Source organism: Somniosus microcephalus, chromosome 18 (assembly GCF_052327205.1).
Source record: "Somniosus microcephalus isolate GS21.2 chromosome 18, FLI_Smic_1.0, whole genome shotgun sequence".
Classification (NCBI taxonomy): domain Eukaryota; kingdom Metazoa; phylum Chordata; class Chondrichthyes; order Squaliformes; family Somniosidae; genus Somniosus; species Somniosus microcephalus.
Genome location: NC_141004.1, coordinates 28,320,999 through 28,339,675, shown reverse-complemented (window position 1 = coordinate 28,339,675; position 18,677 = coordinate 28,320,999). Strand labels below are relative to the sequence as shown.

Here is an 18,677-nt window from a genome sequence, read left to right as displayed (position 1 = left end):
TAAAAACTCAGTCAGCTCAGTGACAACACACTGGTGAACCAATACACTGCAGCAGAGTAAGGAACAGGTATTCTTCTCTCTGCTTTCTTTCCTTCCCTCACCCCAATACCCACAGCAAGACCTGGTCTGCTGATCTTATATCTTTAGGAGGAGAAAGGGAGAAAGGGAGAGAGAGAGAGAAAAACAAAGAGGAATAGAGAAATTAGGCAATCTGAATAAAAAGGAAGAGGATGCAAGGAGAAAAAAATACAGTAGGAATGAATTTCTCTATGTTGGGGCTGTTTTTTAACCCTGCTTTCAGGTGAGAAAGAGAGGGTAGCGCAATGAAAATTTACCCTCCAGCTCCCATTGTCGATCCACCCATCCCCAATTTGATCGGGCCTAGACATAGACAGCCAGAAAGAGGCCGGAGCCTCACTAAAATATTCAAATTGGAGTCCCATGACATCAATAGGACCCTGGTGCCATTTCTATTGACTTTGGTGCGATGAACACTCAGTGCTGTACCCGCCCAGTACTACGGGGCTGTACATACCAGAAAGGGCCATTTCCAGCTATATTTAAAGGGCACTCACCTGAAACTAGTCAGATCACGGTTATCTATCTGGAGAGTTGAAGGAGCTTTTGTGACAACATTTTCTTGTTTATTTGGCATTTCTACCATTCTGTTAGCAGAGAGGTGCTTGCTCCACTGAATGATGGGAGTGAAATTGGCCACCCTTGAATGACTGCAGGAACAGGTGGTTGGGGGGGGTGGATTCAGGAAGCAGCACATTGTCCTGCATGGAATCCAGCTCGCAGGTAGCCTTACCCTGCTAATAGGGTCGAGTGGCCCAGATCAAGATACCTGACCCTCAGTGAGGAGCCGTATAGGAGCTGAATGCGGTAACCGAAGCTGCAGCCCACTACCGCATCTGCCACTGCATTGCCTGTGGTAGTTAAGGTGACCACAGCCCTGAATTTCTATGCATAAAGAGCCACATAAGGAGATATTAGGACAGGTGGCCATAAGCTTGGTCAAAGAGGTGGGTTTTAAGGAGCTTCTTAAAGAAAGGAATAGAGGCGGAGAAGTTTATGGAGGGGAATTGCCGAGCTTGGGGCCTAGACAGCTGAAGGCATGGCCGCCATTGGTGGGGTGACGGAAATCGGGGATGCACAAGAAGCCACAATTGAATGAACGCAGAGTTCTTAGAGGGTTGTCGGGCTGGAGGAGGTTACAGCGATAGGGAGAAGGGAGGGATTTGAACACAAGGATGAGAATTTTAAATTTGAGGCTTTGTTGAATCGTGAGCCAATGTAGGTCAGCGATCACTGGGGTGATGGGTGAACCATACTTGGTGCGAGGTAGGATATGGGCAGCAGAGCTTTGGATGTGCTAAGTTAACAGAGGGTGATAAATGGGAGGCTAACCAGGAGAGCACTGGAATAGTTGAATTTGGAGGTAACAAAAGCATGCATGAGGGTTTCAATGCAGATTTTCTGTTTTGGATACTGATGGGGGAGATGGTTTCTCAGGGGAATGCAGCAAGAGCCAAGTCCGTGGCACTACGAGTGGCTCAGCTGCACAGGAGTGGAGGAAAAAGAGTGGGAGAGCAATAGTGATAGGGGATTCTATCGTAAGGGGAACAGATAGAGGTTTCTGTGGCTGCAAACGTGACTCCAGGATGGTATGTTGCCTCCCTGGTGCCAGGGTCAAGGGTGTCACCGAACGGCTGCAGGGCATTCTGAAGGGGGCGGGCGAACAGTCAGAAGTCGTGGTTCACATTGGTACCAATGACATGGGTAGACAGAGGGATGAGGTCCTGCAACAAGAATTTAGGGAGCTAGGTAACAGATTAAAAAGCAGGACCTCAAAGGTTGTAATCTCTGGATTACTCCCGGTGCCATGTGCTAGTGAGTATAGGAATAGGAGGATAGAGCAGATGAATGCGTGGCTAAAGAGTTGGTGTAGGAGGGAGGGCTTTAGTTTCCTGGATCACTGGGTCTGCTTCTGGGGAAGGTGGGACCTGTACAAGTCGGACGGGTTGCACCTGAACCGAAATGGGACCAACATCCTAGCGGGGAGGTTTGCTAGTACTGTTGGGGGGGGTGGCGGGGGGGGGGGTTAAACTAACTTGGTAGGGGAATGGAATACAGAGTGAAGCTATAGTAGGGGGTGATGCACATGCATAGAGGAAAAAACAAGTCAGCCTGGAAGGCAGAGCAAATATGTAATGGCACAAGGGAGTATGGCAAGGCTGGATGGCATTTATTTTAATGCAAGGAGTCTTGCGAGTAAGGCTGATGAATTGAAGGTGTTGATGAACACATCGGAGTATGATATTGTTGCTATCACAGAGACATGGTGGAGGGAGGGGCAGGACTGGCAGCTCAATATTCCGGGGTATAGAATCTTCAGGCGAGACAGAGCGGGGTGAAAAAGAGGAGGGGGTGTCGCAATATTAATCAAGGAGTCAATTACTGCTGTAAGGAAGGATGATATCTTAGCAGGTTCCTCTAATGAGGCCATATGCGTAGAACTTAAAAACAAAAAGGGGGCAAGCACTTTGTTGGGAGTGTACTATAGGCCCCCAAACAGTCAGGGGGAGATAGAGGAGGAGATATGTAGGCAAATCTCAGAGAAGTGTCGAAATCATAGCATATTATTATTAGGGGATTTCAACTTCCCCAATATTAACTGGGATAGTCAGAGTGTGAAAGGCTTAGAGGGTGCGGAATTCTTAAAGTGCATCCAGGAGATCTTTTTGAGCCAGCATGTAGAAAGTCCTACAAGAGAGGGAGCAGTTCTGGACCTAATTCTAGGGAATATAGCCAGGCAAGTGGTAGAAGTGTCAGTAGGAGAGTATTTTGGTGACAGTGACCATAATTCAGTGAGATTTAAGGTAGTCATGGAAAAGGACAAAGCTGGACCAGAAATAAAGGTTCTAAATTGGGGGAAGGCTGATTTTAATATGATAAGGCAGGATCTGGCCAAAGTGGACTGGGATCAGCTACTTGTAGGAAAATCCACATCAGAGCAGTGGGAGTCTTTCAGAAAGGAAATAGAGTACAATGCCAACATGTTCCCGTAAAGGTCAAGGGTGGGACCAACAAGCCCAGGGAACCCTGGATGTCAAGGGATGTACAAGAATGGATTAGGAAAAAAAGGGGAGGCTTTTGGCAGATACAAAGGACTAAAAACAGTGGAAGCCCTAGAGGAGTATAGAAAGTGCAGGCGGATACTTCAAAAAGAAATTAGGAGAGCGAAGAGGGGGCATGAAAAAACACTGGCGGACAAAATAAAGGAAAATCCCAAGGTGTTTTATAAGTATACTAGCTGGGGGTGCCCGGCGGTGCCGAGGCTTTTTTGAGGGCATGTTGTTGTTGGAAGAGAGAGAGGGAGCGACTGGGGGGGAAGAGAGAGAGCGACTGGGGGGGGTGGGGAAGAGAGAGAGCGACTGGGGGGGAAAGAGAGAGAGCGATGTGGACATAGAAATCGGGCAGGGGGACTGTGATATACTTTAACATATTAGCATCGAGAGGGAGGAGGTACTAGCGGTTTTAGCAGGCTTAAAAGTGTATAAATCCCCAGGCCCGGACAAGATGTATCCCAGGCTACTATGTGAGGCAAACGAGGAGATTGCAGGGGCTCTGACACAAATTTTCAGAACCTCTCTGGCCACAGGGGAGGTGCCAGGTGACTGGAGAACAGCTAACATAGTACCATTGTTCAAGAAGGGTAGTAGGGATAAACCAGGGAATTACAGGCCAGTGCGCCTAACATCAGTGGTAGGGAAATTATTGGAAAAAATTCTGAGGGACAGAATGAGTCTCCACCTGGAGAGGCAGGGATTAATCAAGGATAGTCAGCATGGCTTTGTCAAGGGGAGATCATGTCTGACCAATTTGATTGAATTTTTCGAGGGGGTGACTAGCTGTGTAGATGAGGGTAGTGCAGTTGATGTAGTCTACATGGACTTCAGTAAGGCTTTTGACAAAGTCCCACATGGAAGACTGGTCAAGAAGGTAAGAGCCCATGGGATCCAGGGCAATTTGGCACATTGGATCCAAAATTGGCTTAGTGGCAGGAGGCAGAGGGTGATTGTCGAAGGTTGTTTTTGTGACTGGAAGGCTGTGTCCAGTGGTGTACTGCAGTGATCGGTGCTGGGTCCTTTGCTGTTTCTAGTGTACATTAATTATTTAGATATGAATGTAGGAGGTATGATCAGTAAGTTCGCAGATGACACGAAAATTGGTGGAGTGGTAAAAAGCGAGGAGGGAAGCCTCAGGCTACAGGACGATATAGACGGGATGGTTAGATGGGCAGAACAGTGGCAAATAGAATTTAACCCTGAAAAGTGTGAGGTGATGCATTTTCGGAGGACTAACAAGGTAAGGGAATACACAATGAATGGTAGGACCCTAGGAAGGACAGAGGATCAGAGGGACCTTGGTGTGCATGTACATAGATCCCTGAAGGCAGCAGGACAGGTAGATAAGGTGGTTAAAAAGGTATATGGGATACTTGCCTTCATTAGCCGAGGCATAGAATATAAGTGCAGGGAGCTTATGATGGAGCTGTACAAAACACTAGTTAGGCCACAGCTGGAATACTATGTGCAGTTCTGGTCACCACACTATAGGAGGGATGTGATTGCATTTCAGAGGGTGCAGTGGAGATTCACCAGGATGTTACCTCGGCTGGAGCGCTTCAGCTATGATGAGAGTCTGGACAGGCTGGGGTTGTTTTCCTTAGAGCAGAGAAGGCTGAGTGGGGACCTGATTGAAATTATGAGGGGCATAGGTAGGGTAGATAGAAAGGAACTTTTCCCCTTAGTAGATGGGTCAACAACCAGGGGGCATAGTTTCAAGGTAAGGGGCAGGAGGTTTAGAGGGGATTTGAGAAAAAACTTTTTCACCCAGAGGGTGGTTGGAATCTGGAACTCACTGCCTGAAAGGGTGGTAGAGGCAGGAACCCTCACAACATTCAAGAAGCATTTAGATGAGCACTTGAAATGCCATAGCATACAAGGCTATGGACCAAGTGCTGGAAAATGGGATTAGAATAGATAGGACTTGATGGCAAGTGCGGACACGATGGGCCGAAGGGCCTCTTTTGGTGCTGTATAACTCTATGACTCTATGGGTTGAGGCAACGGCAGAGATGAGCAATATTATAGAAACATAGAAGATAGGAGCAGGAGTAGGCCATTCGGCCCTTCTCCGCCATTCAATGAGATCATGGCTGATAGAGTTGGGAGTAAGCAGTCTTGGTGATGAAGTGGATATGGGATCGGAAGCTCAGTTCAGGGTCAAATAGGATGCAGAGGTTGCAAACAGTCTGGTTCAACCTCAGAAATTGGCCAGGGAGGGGGATGGAATCAGCAGCGAGGGAACGGAGTTTGTGGTGGTGACCGAAGACAATGGCTTTGGTCTTCCCAATATTTAATTGGAGGAAGTATCTGCTCATCCAATACTGGATGTTGGACAAGCAGCAGGAGAAAGACCAAGAGATACAAAAGAATTAGGCAGAAAAAACATCACTACGACAGAGACGCACAAAACTGCATGGGGTGAGATATCCGAGAGATAGGCTCTGAGGAATTAAAGAAAGAGACACATCAGTTCAAAAAAACCTGTTGGTGTGAAGTACAGAAAGAAATTTAGCAACAGCTAGAAAATTCAGTTAGGAAAAATCCAAACCAACGTCAAGATATTTATATACGTCTAAACAGACTTGAGAATGGTCAACTCACATCCTTTGGTTCTATGAAGTTTAAGAGATGGTTACTCACGTGGTTTGCAGGTAGGTGGTTGTGGCACAAATGTGTTACTTTCACTACATTCAATGACACTGTTGCCATGCATGTCATAACCTTTGTTACAACTGTAGGTGATTGTGGCCCGATGTCTATATGTAGTTCCAAATCCTGCTACTATTCGACCATTTACAATCAATTTGGGATGTTTGCATCTAACAACTAACAAAAAGACAATGCATTAATCACCACTAGCTAACTAACTGTAGTTATGGTTCTATCAGAGCGCTACTCTAAGTCTTGCTCATATCCAGAATGGAAATTAACAGTAAAAAATGTTGCTTGTTAACTCCTTGATCTATCTTTGGCCCCCGCCTCTTCCTCAGGTTGTTTAATTATAATGTTTGCCAAACATAACCCTTGCATTATGTAGTTACTTAATTTAAACAAAGAGAATTGACAAATGTTAAAGCCAGGGAAAGTCAAGTTATGTTCTAGATTCTTGTAGCTTTGGCTCAGATTTGGAATGAACTAGAATGGATCAGCTGATCTTAAATGACCAAGACCAAAGCTGTCCAAGCATTATGTCTTTGTTGGCCTCACAGGTGCATATCATGGATACAGCTTCCCACTCCAGAGACTTGAGTATGGAATCTGGGCTGGCAGTCCAGGGAGTGCCTCACCGTCAGAGGTGCCTCGGTTTAACGTCACATCCGAGGGAGGGCACATCCAACAGCGCAGTTCTCCCTCGGTGCTCACAGAGGAGCCAGCCTGGATTGTACGCTCAAACTTCTGGATTGGGACTTGAAGTCATGACCTTCTGACTGAGAAGCAAGTGCCAAATTAGGGACAGTTTTTGCACATAGCCAATGTGATTGAGATTGGCCAAACCCATTTTATGTAGGGCCCGTACCGCTAACAGACAAAGGAGACGTTCCGCCCATAAATCTGTGAAAGCCCCAGGGCATAGCAGCTATTTTTTTTCCATGAGCTCACTTGGCTATTGGTGAAACTCAGCCAACCACAGATGCATTTAAGGGGAAGTTCGATAAGTACATGAGGGAGAAAGGAATAGAGGGTATGCTTTTAGCATTAGATGAAGTAGGGTGGGAGGAGGCACGTGTGGATCATAAACACCGGCATGGACCAGCTGGACCAAATGGCCTGTTTCTGTGCTGTAGATTCTGTGGCGGACAACTGATTTAGCCATTCATCGCCAGTTATGGCTGGACCGCAAAAAGCACTATCCGGTCCTGCTCTCGTCTGCCAAAACTGTTCACTATTCCAGGATCATCCTTGAATGCAAAGTTAGCCCCTGGGTTCTCTTCTCCACTACAAATTGCCATCTTAAACCCCACTCCCCTCCAACAACAGATGCGAGGAGCTCATGTACTTCTTTGTCACTAAGATTGAGACCATACGTTCAGCTGCCTCTGCAGCTTCCCACCCTTCCCTAGCCCACCGGGCCACGCTTCCTCTAAAGTTCCTCCCTGCCAGAGCCCGGAACTTGCATCTTCTCTAGTTTCTCTCCCATCTCCCCTCAAGCCCTCTCCAAGCTCATCTTGTCCACGAGATCCACCTCCTGCTCCCTCGACCCTATTCCCACCAAATTTCCCTTTCCTGGCCCCCATGTTAGCTGATATTGTTAATGGTTACCTCTATCAGCAGGTACTGTCCCCCTCTCCTTCAAATCTGCTGTCATCACCCCTCTCCTCAAAAATCCCACGCTTGACCCTTGTGTTCTTGCAAACTACCACCCCATCTCCAACCTCCCTTTCCGCTCCAAAGTCCTTGAATGTGTTGTCTCCTCTCAAATCCTTGTCCACCTTTCCCACAACTCCATGTTTGAACCCCTCCAATCAGGTTTCCGCCCCTGCCACAGCACTGAAACGACCCATATCAAAGTCACAAATGACATCCTATGTGTCTGTGACCATGGTAAACTATCCCTCCTCATCCTTCTTGACCCGTCTGCAGCCTATAACCTAGGTGACCACACCATCCTCCTCCATAAATATACAAAAACGTTACCTGAAATTGCTCTGTCCTACAATAAAATAAGTTTTATTCCAGGAACAAAATCTTCAACAGAGCATGTAACTTTGATTGTGTTTCAATTCATACTCAAGGAAGCAATGGTCTATGCCTGAATTCAGGATTGGAGTTTCTCTCCTCCATCATGCAGTTGGAGTTACCCTCACCTTGTTCCATTCCTATCTATCCAGTCGTAGCCAGAGAATCACCTGCAACGGCTTTTCTTCCCACTCCCACACCGTTACCTCTGGCGTCCCCCAAGGATCTATCCTTGGTCCCTAACTATTTCTCATCGACATGCCGCACCTCGGCGACATCATCCAAAAACATATCAGGTTCCACGTGTAGGCAGACGACACCCAGCTCTACCTCACCACCACCTCCCTCGACCCCTCCACTGCCTCGGATTTGTCACGCTGTTTGTCCGACATCCAGTACTGGGTGAGCAAAAATTTACTCCAACTAAGTATTGATCAGACCAAAGCTATTGTCTTCGGTCCCCACCACATAGAAACATAGAACCATAGAAGATAGGAGCAGGAGTAGGCCATTCGGCCCCTCGAGCCTGCTCCGCCATTTAATTAGATCATGGCTGATCATCCAAACTCAGTACCCTGTTCCTGCCTTCTCTCCATATCCCTTTAGCCTTAAGAAATATATCCAACTCCTTCTTGAATATATTTAATGAATTGGCCTCTACTGCCTTCTTTGGCAGAGAATTCCACAGGTTCGCCACTCTCTGGGTGAAGAAATTCCTCCTCATCTCTGTCCTAAATAGCTTACCCCTGGTTCTGGACTCCAGCCACAAATGCTGTTCTCTAGCCTCCGACTCCACCCCTCTTCCTGGCCACTGTCTGAGGCTGAACCAGATCATTTGCAATCTTGGCATCCTATTTGACCCCGAGATGAGCTTCCAACCCCATATTCGTTCCATCACCAAGGCCACCTACTTCCACCTCCATAACATCGCCCATCTCCACCCTAGACTGAGTTCATCTGCTGCTGAAACCCTCATCCATGCCTTTGTTATCTCTAGACTTGACTATTCCACCGCACTCCTGGCCAGTCTCCCATCGTCCACCCTCTATAAACTTCAACTCATCTAAAACTCTGCTGCCCGTATCATAAGTCCCGTTAATCATCCCTGTGCTCGCGGATCTACATTGGCTCCCGGTATGGCAAGGCCTCGATTTGAAAATTCTCATCCTGGTTTTCAAATCTTTCCATGGCCTTGCCCCTCCCTATCTCTGCACTTCCACCAGCCCCACAACCAACGTTCCCTGCAGCCTGGGACCAGCTTTTGCGCAAAATGGTGCATGGGCCGCACAGCCCCTTAAAGGGGCAACGCGCCCAGAAAACACGAGAGAACATTGCCTACAACCCTCAGATATCTACGCACTTCCAATTCTGGCATCTTGTGCATCCCCAATTTCAATCGCGCAACCATTGGCAGCCGTGCATTTAGCTGCCTAGGCCCCAAGCTCTGGAATTCCCTCCCTAAACCTCTCCTTTAAGACACTCCTTAAAACCCAACTCTTTGACCAAGCTTTTGATCATCTAGTCCTATCTACTTATGTGGCTCGGTGTCAAATTTTGTTTGATAACGCTCCTGTGAAGGGTCTTGGGTCATTTTACTACGTTAAAGGCGCTATATAAATGCAAGTTGTTGTTGTCTTTGGGTATTTTTTCCCCTTATTGGCCCTCGAGTTTTTCTCCGGTCGTTTTGCCTCTACCGGGAGATTACATGACTGCGGGGGGCGGGGTATCTGGTCCCGATGCTCCAGCCATCATGAATGTGGGGTAGGCTCGATGGACCAGCTCGGATTTTCCTTCCCATCATTTTCATATGTTCGTATGGACACGTAGAATAGTTAATCGACACTAAAGCTGGAAGCGAAATTGTAAACAGCCAATAACAGCAGCCCTGCTTTCAAATAGGCAATGATTTGAACCACATAAAACTGTATATTGATCTTTGCAAATTTGTTAGAACGGGATGAATTGTCTCATTTCTTTCTTACACAATAAATCTAACAGCACCAAAACAGAAATCGGAAGCACAGAGAGCAGTTAATAGCGGGCCCTCGTTTAAATGACCGCAGCAGCAACCCCATCAGCTGATCATCATCGTTTTGTTTCAACACTATGAAATCTCCCGTTTGACCCTCACAAAATAAACTCCTGCCTCGATCACCTGTAAACCGCCCTTACTACCCAGACGAAAAATTCCATTCCACTCTGCTAATAGCAATTTAGACCCGGCTCCCCACTTCCTTGAGATGCCACTGACCAAGTTTCGAAGCCTGGACCCCACTTTTGAGCAAATTATTCATAATCAACCACCCTTCATTGAGCAAGTTTATTTTAGCATGGTAGCTTCGCCCCCCTCCCCATGGAACAATTTACACAACGACCCCTTCCCAGCTGAGCAATTTGCAACCACACTGTTCCCCCAACTGAGAAAAATTAACAGCATGTGGCCTCCCCACCCTGCTGAGCAAGTTCTGCAGCTTGTGAGCCATCCCCCACCAATCTATTATCTCCTCCTTCCTCTTCCACCTCCGTCCACTTCACCTTCCCCCTATCTTCCCTCACCCTCCTTACCCCTCCTCTCATTCCCCCCTTCATCTTCTCCCACCATCATTTCCCTTTCTTTCTCTCACCCTCTTTCTCCTCTCTTCCACTCCCATCTGCTCCCCTCATCCTCCACTCTATTCCTCCCCTCCCTTCCTCTCCTCCATTCTCCTCCGCCTCCCATCCTCCCCCATCCCTCTTTCCTTCAAATATCCCCACTTGACCCCAAACTACAGTTGGTATTATCAGTGTGCGATGGCACCAAGAAATCAACTAGTAAACATTTAAATGTCAGGTATTAATAAATTATGTATTAGCTTATCAACTTCCGCTGAAAAAATGCAAATGAAGCCATTTCTAATTTTAGAGTAAAATACCTTTGCATGTCGGCGGGTTGTTGTCCCATTCTCCATTCTCTGTGCAAACAAGCTTTTCTGCGCCAATCAATGAATTGCTACCACCACATGAATATTTTGCTACCATTCCATATTCCCAGTGAGCTCCATTGGGTGGTGATGGCGCTATGCCTTTACTAATAGGTGGAAGGTCAGCACACGTGACAACTAATGGAAAAATGAAGGTAATGCTAAATTAAAAGCTTCAGGAATTAAAATCTCAATCAGCTCTGTGGCATAGCACAGCAAACTGGTAAACAAACATAATGGCCCAGAAATTCGGGTCTCCACGGGTGAGTACGCACGGGGTACTCACCCGTAAGCCCAATGGAAGTGCTGGTTTCCTGCATGCACTGCGCATGCGTGTGAAACCGGCTCTTCCGTTCCCCTGAAAGCAGGGGTTCAGAGGTCGAACGCGTGCGCAGGAGAGGCTGCGCGTGCGCATCGAACTTACTTTTTTTTAATTTTTTTTTTACAGCTTTTCCCGGGAGGGTAAGTCTCCAGAAGTTACACATTTAAAAAGCAGGTGCAAGGCCTGCTTTTCACAAGGTAAGTGGTGAATTAATTAAAATTAAAACATTTTCTCCACAGGTTTATTATTTTTAAATACATTAAAGAAAGGTAAGTTTATTTTTAGCCCCGTTAGAAAATATTATTTTTTTCAAAAATTTAAATTGTTTAATAGTTATTTCATGTAATTTATAGTTTATTTTAAAAATGTGATTTAAAAAAAAAATTATTTGAAGATTTAGTGATGTTTTGGGGCCCGTAGTATTTCTAAGTTTTGACAGCACTTCCTGTCAAACTTATGGAGCATTCCCTGCTCCGATTGGCTCCCCATGGCCCACATGATCCCAGGGGACGCATTGAACTAACTGCGCCCCTGGGATATGCAAGCACTGCGCACCGGCAGCTGGAGCAGGCCCAGGATCGGAATTCCACGGGGGCCCACAGCTCAACGGCCGGCGTGCAAGCTAAGTGCAGGTCGGGGGCTTACACCCGCGGGAAGCCCCCGAATTTCTGGGCCAATAATGCAGCACTCCCTACCTCCCCATATCCAACAAGAAAGACCTGATCTCCAGATCTGAGCTGCACATTTTTTATGTCAGGAATAAAATTCAGGATCAGTGACGGCTGGTCACTTCTCTGCTCTTGGGAGTTTTTTTTATTACTCATTCATGGGATGTGGGCATCATTGGCAAGGTCAACATTTATTGCCCATCCCTAATTGGTCTTGAGAAGGTGGTGGTGAACCGCCTTCTTCAACTGCCATAGTCCATGTGGTGAAGGTACTCCCACAGTGCTGCGAGGGAGTGAGTTCCAGAATTTTGACCCAGCGACGATGAAGGAACGGCGATATATTTCCAAGTCAGGATGGTGTGCAACTTGGAGCAGAACTTGGAGTTGGTGGTGTTCCCATGAGCCTGCTGCCCTTGTCCTTCGATGTGGTAGAGGTCGCGGGTTCGGGAGGTCCTGCCAAAGACGACTTGGCACGTTGCTGCAATGCATCTTGCAGGTGGCACACACCAGACACGGTGTACCGGAGGTGGAGGGAGTGGCTGTTTAAGGTGGTGGATGAGGTGCCAATTAAGTGGGCTGCTTTGTCTTGGATGGTATCGAGCTTCTCAAGTGTTGTTGGAGCTTCACTCATCCAGGCAAGTGGAGAGTATTCCATTACACTCCTGACTTGTGGCTTGTAGATGGTGAAAAGGCTTTGGGGAGTCAGGAGCGGAGTCACTTGCCACAGAATACCCAGCCTCTGACCTGCTCTTGTAGCCACAGTATGTGTGTGGCTGGTCCAGTTAAGTTTCTGGCCAAGGTCACCCCCAGGTTGTTGATAGTAGGGGATTCGATGATGGTTATGCTGTTGAATGTTAAGGGGAGGTGGTTAGACTCTCGCTTGTTGGAGATGGTCATTACCTGGCACTTGTGTGGAGTGAATGTTACTTGCCACTTATCAGCCCAAGTCTGAAATGTTGTCCAGGCCTTGCTGTATGCAGGCATGGACTACTTCATTATCTAAAGGAGTTGCGAATGGAACTGAACACTGTAATCATCAGCGAACATCCCTACTTCTGAACATATGATGGAGGGAAGGCCATTGATGAAGCAGCTGAAGATGGTTGGGCCTAGGACACTGCCCTGCCCACACCATGGCTACTATCGACACCACAATCTCCACACCTGAGGAACTCCTGCAGTGATGTCCTGGGGCCGAGATGATTGGCCTCCAACAACCACAACCATCTTCCTTTGTGCTAGATATGTCTCTAGCCAGTGGAGAGTTTTCCTCGGATTCCCACTGACTTCAATTTTACTAGGGCTTCTTGATGCCACACTCGGTCAAATGCTGCCTTGATGTCAAGGGCAGTCACTCTCACCTCACCTCTGTAATTCAGCTCTTCTGTCCATCTTTGGGCTAAGGCTGTAATGAGGTCTGGAGCTGAGTGGTCCTGGCGAAAGCCAAACTGAGCATCATTGAGCAGGTTATTGGTGAGTAAGTGCCGCTTGATAGCACTGTCGATAACACCTTCCATCACTTTGCTGTTGACTGATAGTAGAGTGATGGGGCGGTAATTGTGGACAGGACATACATGAGCCATTTTCCACTTTGTCAGATAGATGCCAGTGTTATAGCTATACTGGAATAGCTTGGCTAGAAGCACGGCTAGTTCTGGAGCACAAGTCTTCAACGTGACAGCTGGGATGTTGTCAGGGCCCATAGCTTTTGCTGTATCTAGTGTGCTCAGCCATTTCTTGATATCACGTGGAGTGAATCGAATTGGCTGAAGACTGGCTTCTGTAATGGTGGGGAACTCAGGAGGAGGCAGAGATGGAGCATCCACTCAGCACTTCTATCTGAAGATGGTTGCAAACGCTTCAGCCTTGTCTTTTGCACTCGCATGCTGGGCTCCGCCATCATTGAGGACGGGGCTGTTCATGGAGCCTCCTCCTCCCCCCATTAGTTGTTTAATTGTCCACCACCATTCATGACTGGATGTGGCAGACCTGCAGAGTTTGATCTGATCCGTTGGATGTGGGATCGCTTAGCTCTGTCTCTAGTATGCTGCGTTCACTGTGCATGTAGTCCTGTGTTATAGCTTCACCAGGTTGGCATCTCATTTTTAGGTATGCCGGATACTGCTCCTGGCATGCTTTTCCACACTCCTTACTGAACCAGGGTTGGTCCCCTGGCTTGTTGGTAATGGTAGGATAAGGAATATGCCAGGCCATGAGGTTACAGATTGCAGTGGAATACAATCCTGTTGCTGCTGCTGCTGATGATCCACAGCGTCTCATGGATGCCCAGGTTTGAGCTGCTAGATCTGTTCTGAATCTATCCCATTTAGCAAGGTGGTAGTGCAACACAACACAATGGAGGGTGTCCTCAGTGTGAAGACAGGACTTCGTCTCCACAATTAGTAGCAGTGACCACCGCATAGTCAAACAGTCAAGGACAGATGCATTTGCGATGAGTAGATTGGTTTTTCCGTAGTGTTTGTTCTCTCACTGCCTGCCGCAGGCCCAATCTGGCAGCTATATCCTTCTGGACTTGGCCAGCTCGGACAGTATTGCCACTACGGAGCCACTCTTGGTGATGGTCATTGAAGTCCCCCACCCAGAGTACATTCTGTGCCCTTGTCACCCTCAGCGCTTCTTCCAAGTGCTGTTCAACATGGAGGAGTACTGATTTATCAGCTGAGGGAGGGCTGTAGGTGGTAATCAGCAGGAGGTTTCCTTGCCCATGTTTGACCTGAAGCCATGAAACTTCATGGGGTCCAGAGTCAGTGTTAAAGACTCCCAGGGCCATTCCCTCTCGACTGTATACCATTGTGCCACCACCTCTGGTGGGTCTGTCGGTGGGACAGGACATACCCAGGGATGGTGATGGAGGAGTCTGGGACTTTGGCTGAAAGATATGATTCTGTGAGTATGACGGTCAGGCTGTTGCTTGACTAGTCCGTGGGACAGCTCTCCCAGTTTTGGAACAAGTCCCCAGATGTGAGTGAGGAGGACTTTGCAGGGTCGACTGCTGGGTGTGCCTTTGTCGTGTCCGAATCTGGTGGCGAGATCGATGCCGGATGGTCCGTCTGGTTTTATTCTAATTATTGTTTTTCATAGCAGTTTGATACGACTGAGTGGCTTGCTCGGAAATTAAGAGTCAACCACATTGCTGTGGGTTTAGACTCATACATAGACCAGACCTGCGATTTCCTTCCCCAAAGGGTACCAGGTGGGTTTTTATGACAATCCGGTAATTTCATGGTCACCATTACCGACACTAGCTTTTTATACCAGATTTATTTAATTCATTAAATTTAAATTCCCCAGCTGCGGTGGTGGGATTTGAACTCGTGTCTACCAGATCACTAGTCCTGGCCTCTGGATTACCAGTCCAGTAACAACCACTATGACACATATTACAGGATTGCAAAATCTGAAGTAGTGGATTAAAAAGTAACGGAACTACCACTGCATGCCAAGGAACCAGAGAAGGGAGTGGGTAACACACACACACTGGGTGGAGATTTTCTCTGTAATTTATATGTATCAAAATTTGAAACCCCTTCTTTATAAATGTGTTCATGGTTTTGTTGCACATAGCACAGAGGAACCAACTGCACAATCCTCTAAATGCAGCTGCCTTGGCTGACGAAGCAGGCTAACCTGCAGTATGCTATATACTGTAGCATTTTCATATGCTGGAAGCTAAGCATATAATCACACAACAGCTGCAAATGTCATTGTTTTACCTCCTACTTATTTAAATAATGCTATAATCAAAATGGAAAGTGTGTTATTGAACCAAGTAAATTAATTTACCGATTACGCTTGCCCAGCACAAAAACGTGCATTAATTTAGTTACCAGCTAATTTGGTGGGCACAGGGAGGAAATTGCATAAGATCAAACTCGAGCAGCTGTGGAGGCAGAATGGCTTCTGGTTCAACACAAATATCACCACATTATCTCGTGCGACTGACATCATCATCACTATAAATCTAAGTGCCACAAATAGTTTTGACAGGAGTAAGAGTGTTTAGAAAAACTGCTGAAATAGTACAATTGTTGGTTTAGTTCCCTAGCTGCTTCATTAGTTGTGGAATTATTTGTTGCCTTGGGAATGAAAAGCAAACTGAAGATTCACATTTTAAATCAGATAAATAAAGAAAACACCAAGCAGCACATCGAACACATTCCCTCTGCTGGCCATGTACAATCTCACCATTATAATTCTGACAGTCACTGACTAAAAAGCTGAAAGGAAAACTTGACAAAAATTGACTAAATATTTCAGAATTTGAGATGATGATAGGATAACGGACAATGTTTAAACACGGAGGGGGGAAATTTGAATCACATTGTGCTGTTTCCCCCCCACCCCTCCCAGAGTAGAAAATGGTGGCAAAAAGGACCGATTTTGCGGTGCTCAGCCACAAGGACACCTGAAAGATGTCTGACCCCACAATGGGTCAGGTGCTTTCTCAGGCCTCCCTAGCAGCTACCTAAAACAGGCATTGGGGGCCTTGCATATACCAATGACAGGCCTAGCGCCTGTTTTAGGACCCATTCAAAAGATTTGTCTGCCCTGAATGAAACGTACACCGGGCCTGCTCCACTCAGGATTACTTGGTCTTAAAGGGATTGCTGGAGGCCGCCATCAAAAAAGGTAGGTTTTTTAAAAATATACTTAGCTGAACGTGGAACCAGGATGACCAGCTGCGTGTTACCCGGCTCCTTAGCATTAATGCGAGCCAATGCTGGCACACGCTCGACCCCATCTCCTCCCTCCCACGCCCCTTGAGATTAAAGCCAATATTCCATTGGCCCCTTTTGATTGCTTTTTTGCACCTGTCCACTAGGTTTTAGTGATTTGTGTCCATGGACCATCAAAATCTCTTTGCCTCGCCACAGTTCCTAGTTTCTCACTATTTAGAAAATACTACGATCTGTCTTTCTTGGATCCAAAGTGGACGACCTCACACTTTCCCACGTGGCACTCCATTGGTCACAGTTTTGCCCACTCACATAATCTGTCTATGTTCCTTTGTAATTTCTTGCTCCAATACTTAGATATGGTGAAATGTTGAGACCCCATTACAGATCGCTGGGAACACCACGACACATCTTGCCAATCAGAGTACATACCTTTATCCTAACTCTGTCTCTCACCTCCCAAATAATTTCCAACCCATGTCGCAAGATTGCCTCCAATTCCATGCACTTTCGATTTTGCTAATAATCTTTTGTGTGGAACCTTATCAAATGCCTTCTGGAAGTCCATATAGATACCATCCACAGACACTCTCTTATCGACCATGTTAGGTGACCTCCTCAAAAAATTCAACTAGATTAGTCAGACATGACATACCCTTATTAACTCCATGATGACTCTCTCTGATCAGCTCATATTTGTCCAAGTGCTCAACCACGCTGTCCCTAATGACAGAATCTAGTAACTTCATCACAGCTGACATTAGACTAAGGTCTGTAGATACCAGATTTCTCTCGCCCACCCTTCCTAAATAATGGAGTGATTTTTGCAATTTTTCACTTCAACAGCACACAAGAGAGCTTTGCAAGATTATGGCTAATGCATCTGCTATTTCCTCACATACTTCTTTTAAAACCCTGGGGTGGAAACCATCAGGTCCTAGAGATTTGTCTATCTTAAAGTCCCATTATTATCTCCATTACTATTTTTTTTTTACTTATATTAAATTCAATACATTCATCCCCTTGATTTCTTGTTAGTTTCCCTTGTACCGCTGGTATTTTGTCCTCTTCCTCTGCTGTGAGGACAGATGCCAAGTACTCAATTAACAAGCCGTAAGTGTGACCCTGAGCTTCCAGTCGCCTGTCACTTTAATTCTCCGCTCCAATCCCACTCTGACCTCTGTCCTCGGCCTCTTGCACTGTTCCAACTAAGCTCAATGTAAGCTCGAGGAACAGTACCTCAACTTTCGATTAGGCACTTTACCGCCTGCTGGTGTGTAGAACTGATGTATGGTGTTAGTCTAGATTTTTTTTCTCTCTTACATCATTCTCATGGGCAAGTCCTAATTCCTCATACCTTCAAGAGCATCTATCCTTGCTTTAAGAGAAAGACTTGTATTTATATAGCACCCGTCACGTCCACCGGACGTCCCAAAGCGCTTTACAGCCAATGAAGTACTTTTTGAAGTGTAGTCACTGTTGTAATGTAGGAAAAAGCTGAGCTAAGCAAGCTTTCAGTGACCCATCCGAGAAATGAACATCAAACTTTATCTAGTAATGTCTTTTAGTATCTGGACTTATCTTATGCCTTCATAGCTTTTGCTCTGGCTTTTGAAAGCGATAGAGCATTAGTTCAGGTATAAATACTGTACAGAGCAAATTTATTACCGAAGATGAACAAGCAATTAGGAGTTATATATTTACAGTAGACAACCTTCCACCTAACTCCTCAAGTAGGCAACATAATAAAGAAAGAACACAACTCTATGAAGTAAGTAAAGAGAGACTGAGTAGATTGGGCCTATACTTTAGAAGAATGAGAGGTGATCTCATTGAAACATAAGATTCTGAGGGGGATTGACAGAGTAGATGCTGAGAGGTTGTTTCCCCTGGCTGGAGAGTCTACAACTAGGGGGCATAGTCTCAGGATAAGGGGTAGGCCATTTATGACTGAGAAGGAGGAATTTCTTCACTCTGAGGGTTATGAATTTTTGGAATTCTCTACCCCAAAGGGCTGTGGATTCTGAGTCGTTGAGTATATTCAAGGCTGAGATAGATAGATTTTTGGACTCTAGGGGAATCAAGGGATATAGGGATTGGGTGGGAAAGTGGAGTTGAGGTCGATGATCAGCCATGATCTTATTGAATGGCGGAGCAGGCTTGAGAGGCCATATGGCCTACTCCTGCTCCTATTTCTTATGTATGTAAACCTTTGTAAA

At 46.4% G+C, this 18,677-nt stretch overlaps 1 protein-coding gene across 1 annotated transcript in view; it reads right to left on the bottom strand.

The window, feature by feature from the left end:
* LOC147105178 (complement receptor type 1-like) overlaps positions 1–18,677 on the bottom strand; it is a 358,655-nt gene that overhangs the window by 265,517 nt on the left and 74,461 nt on the right. The window contains exons 10-11 of the mRNA XM_086011790.1: positions 10,724–10,909; positions 5,775–5,960 (exon numbers count right to left, since the gene is read on the bottom strand). Coding sequence (XP_085867916.1) covers positions 5,775–5,960; positions 10,724–10,909 — 372 coding nt within the window. The remainder of the gene's footprint in view (positions 1–5,774; positions 5,961–10,723; positions 10,910–18,677) is intronic.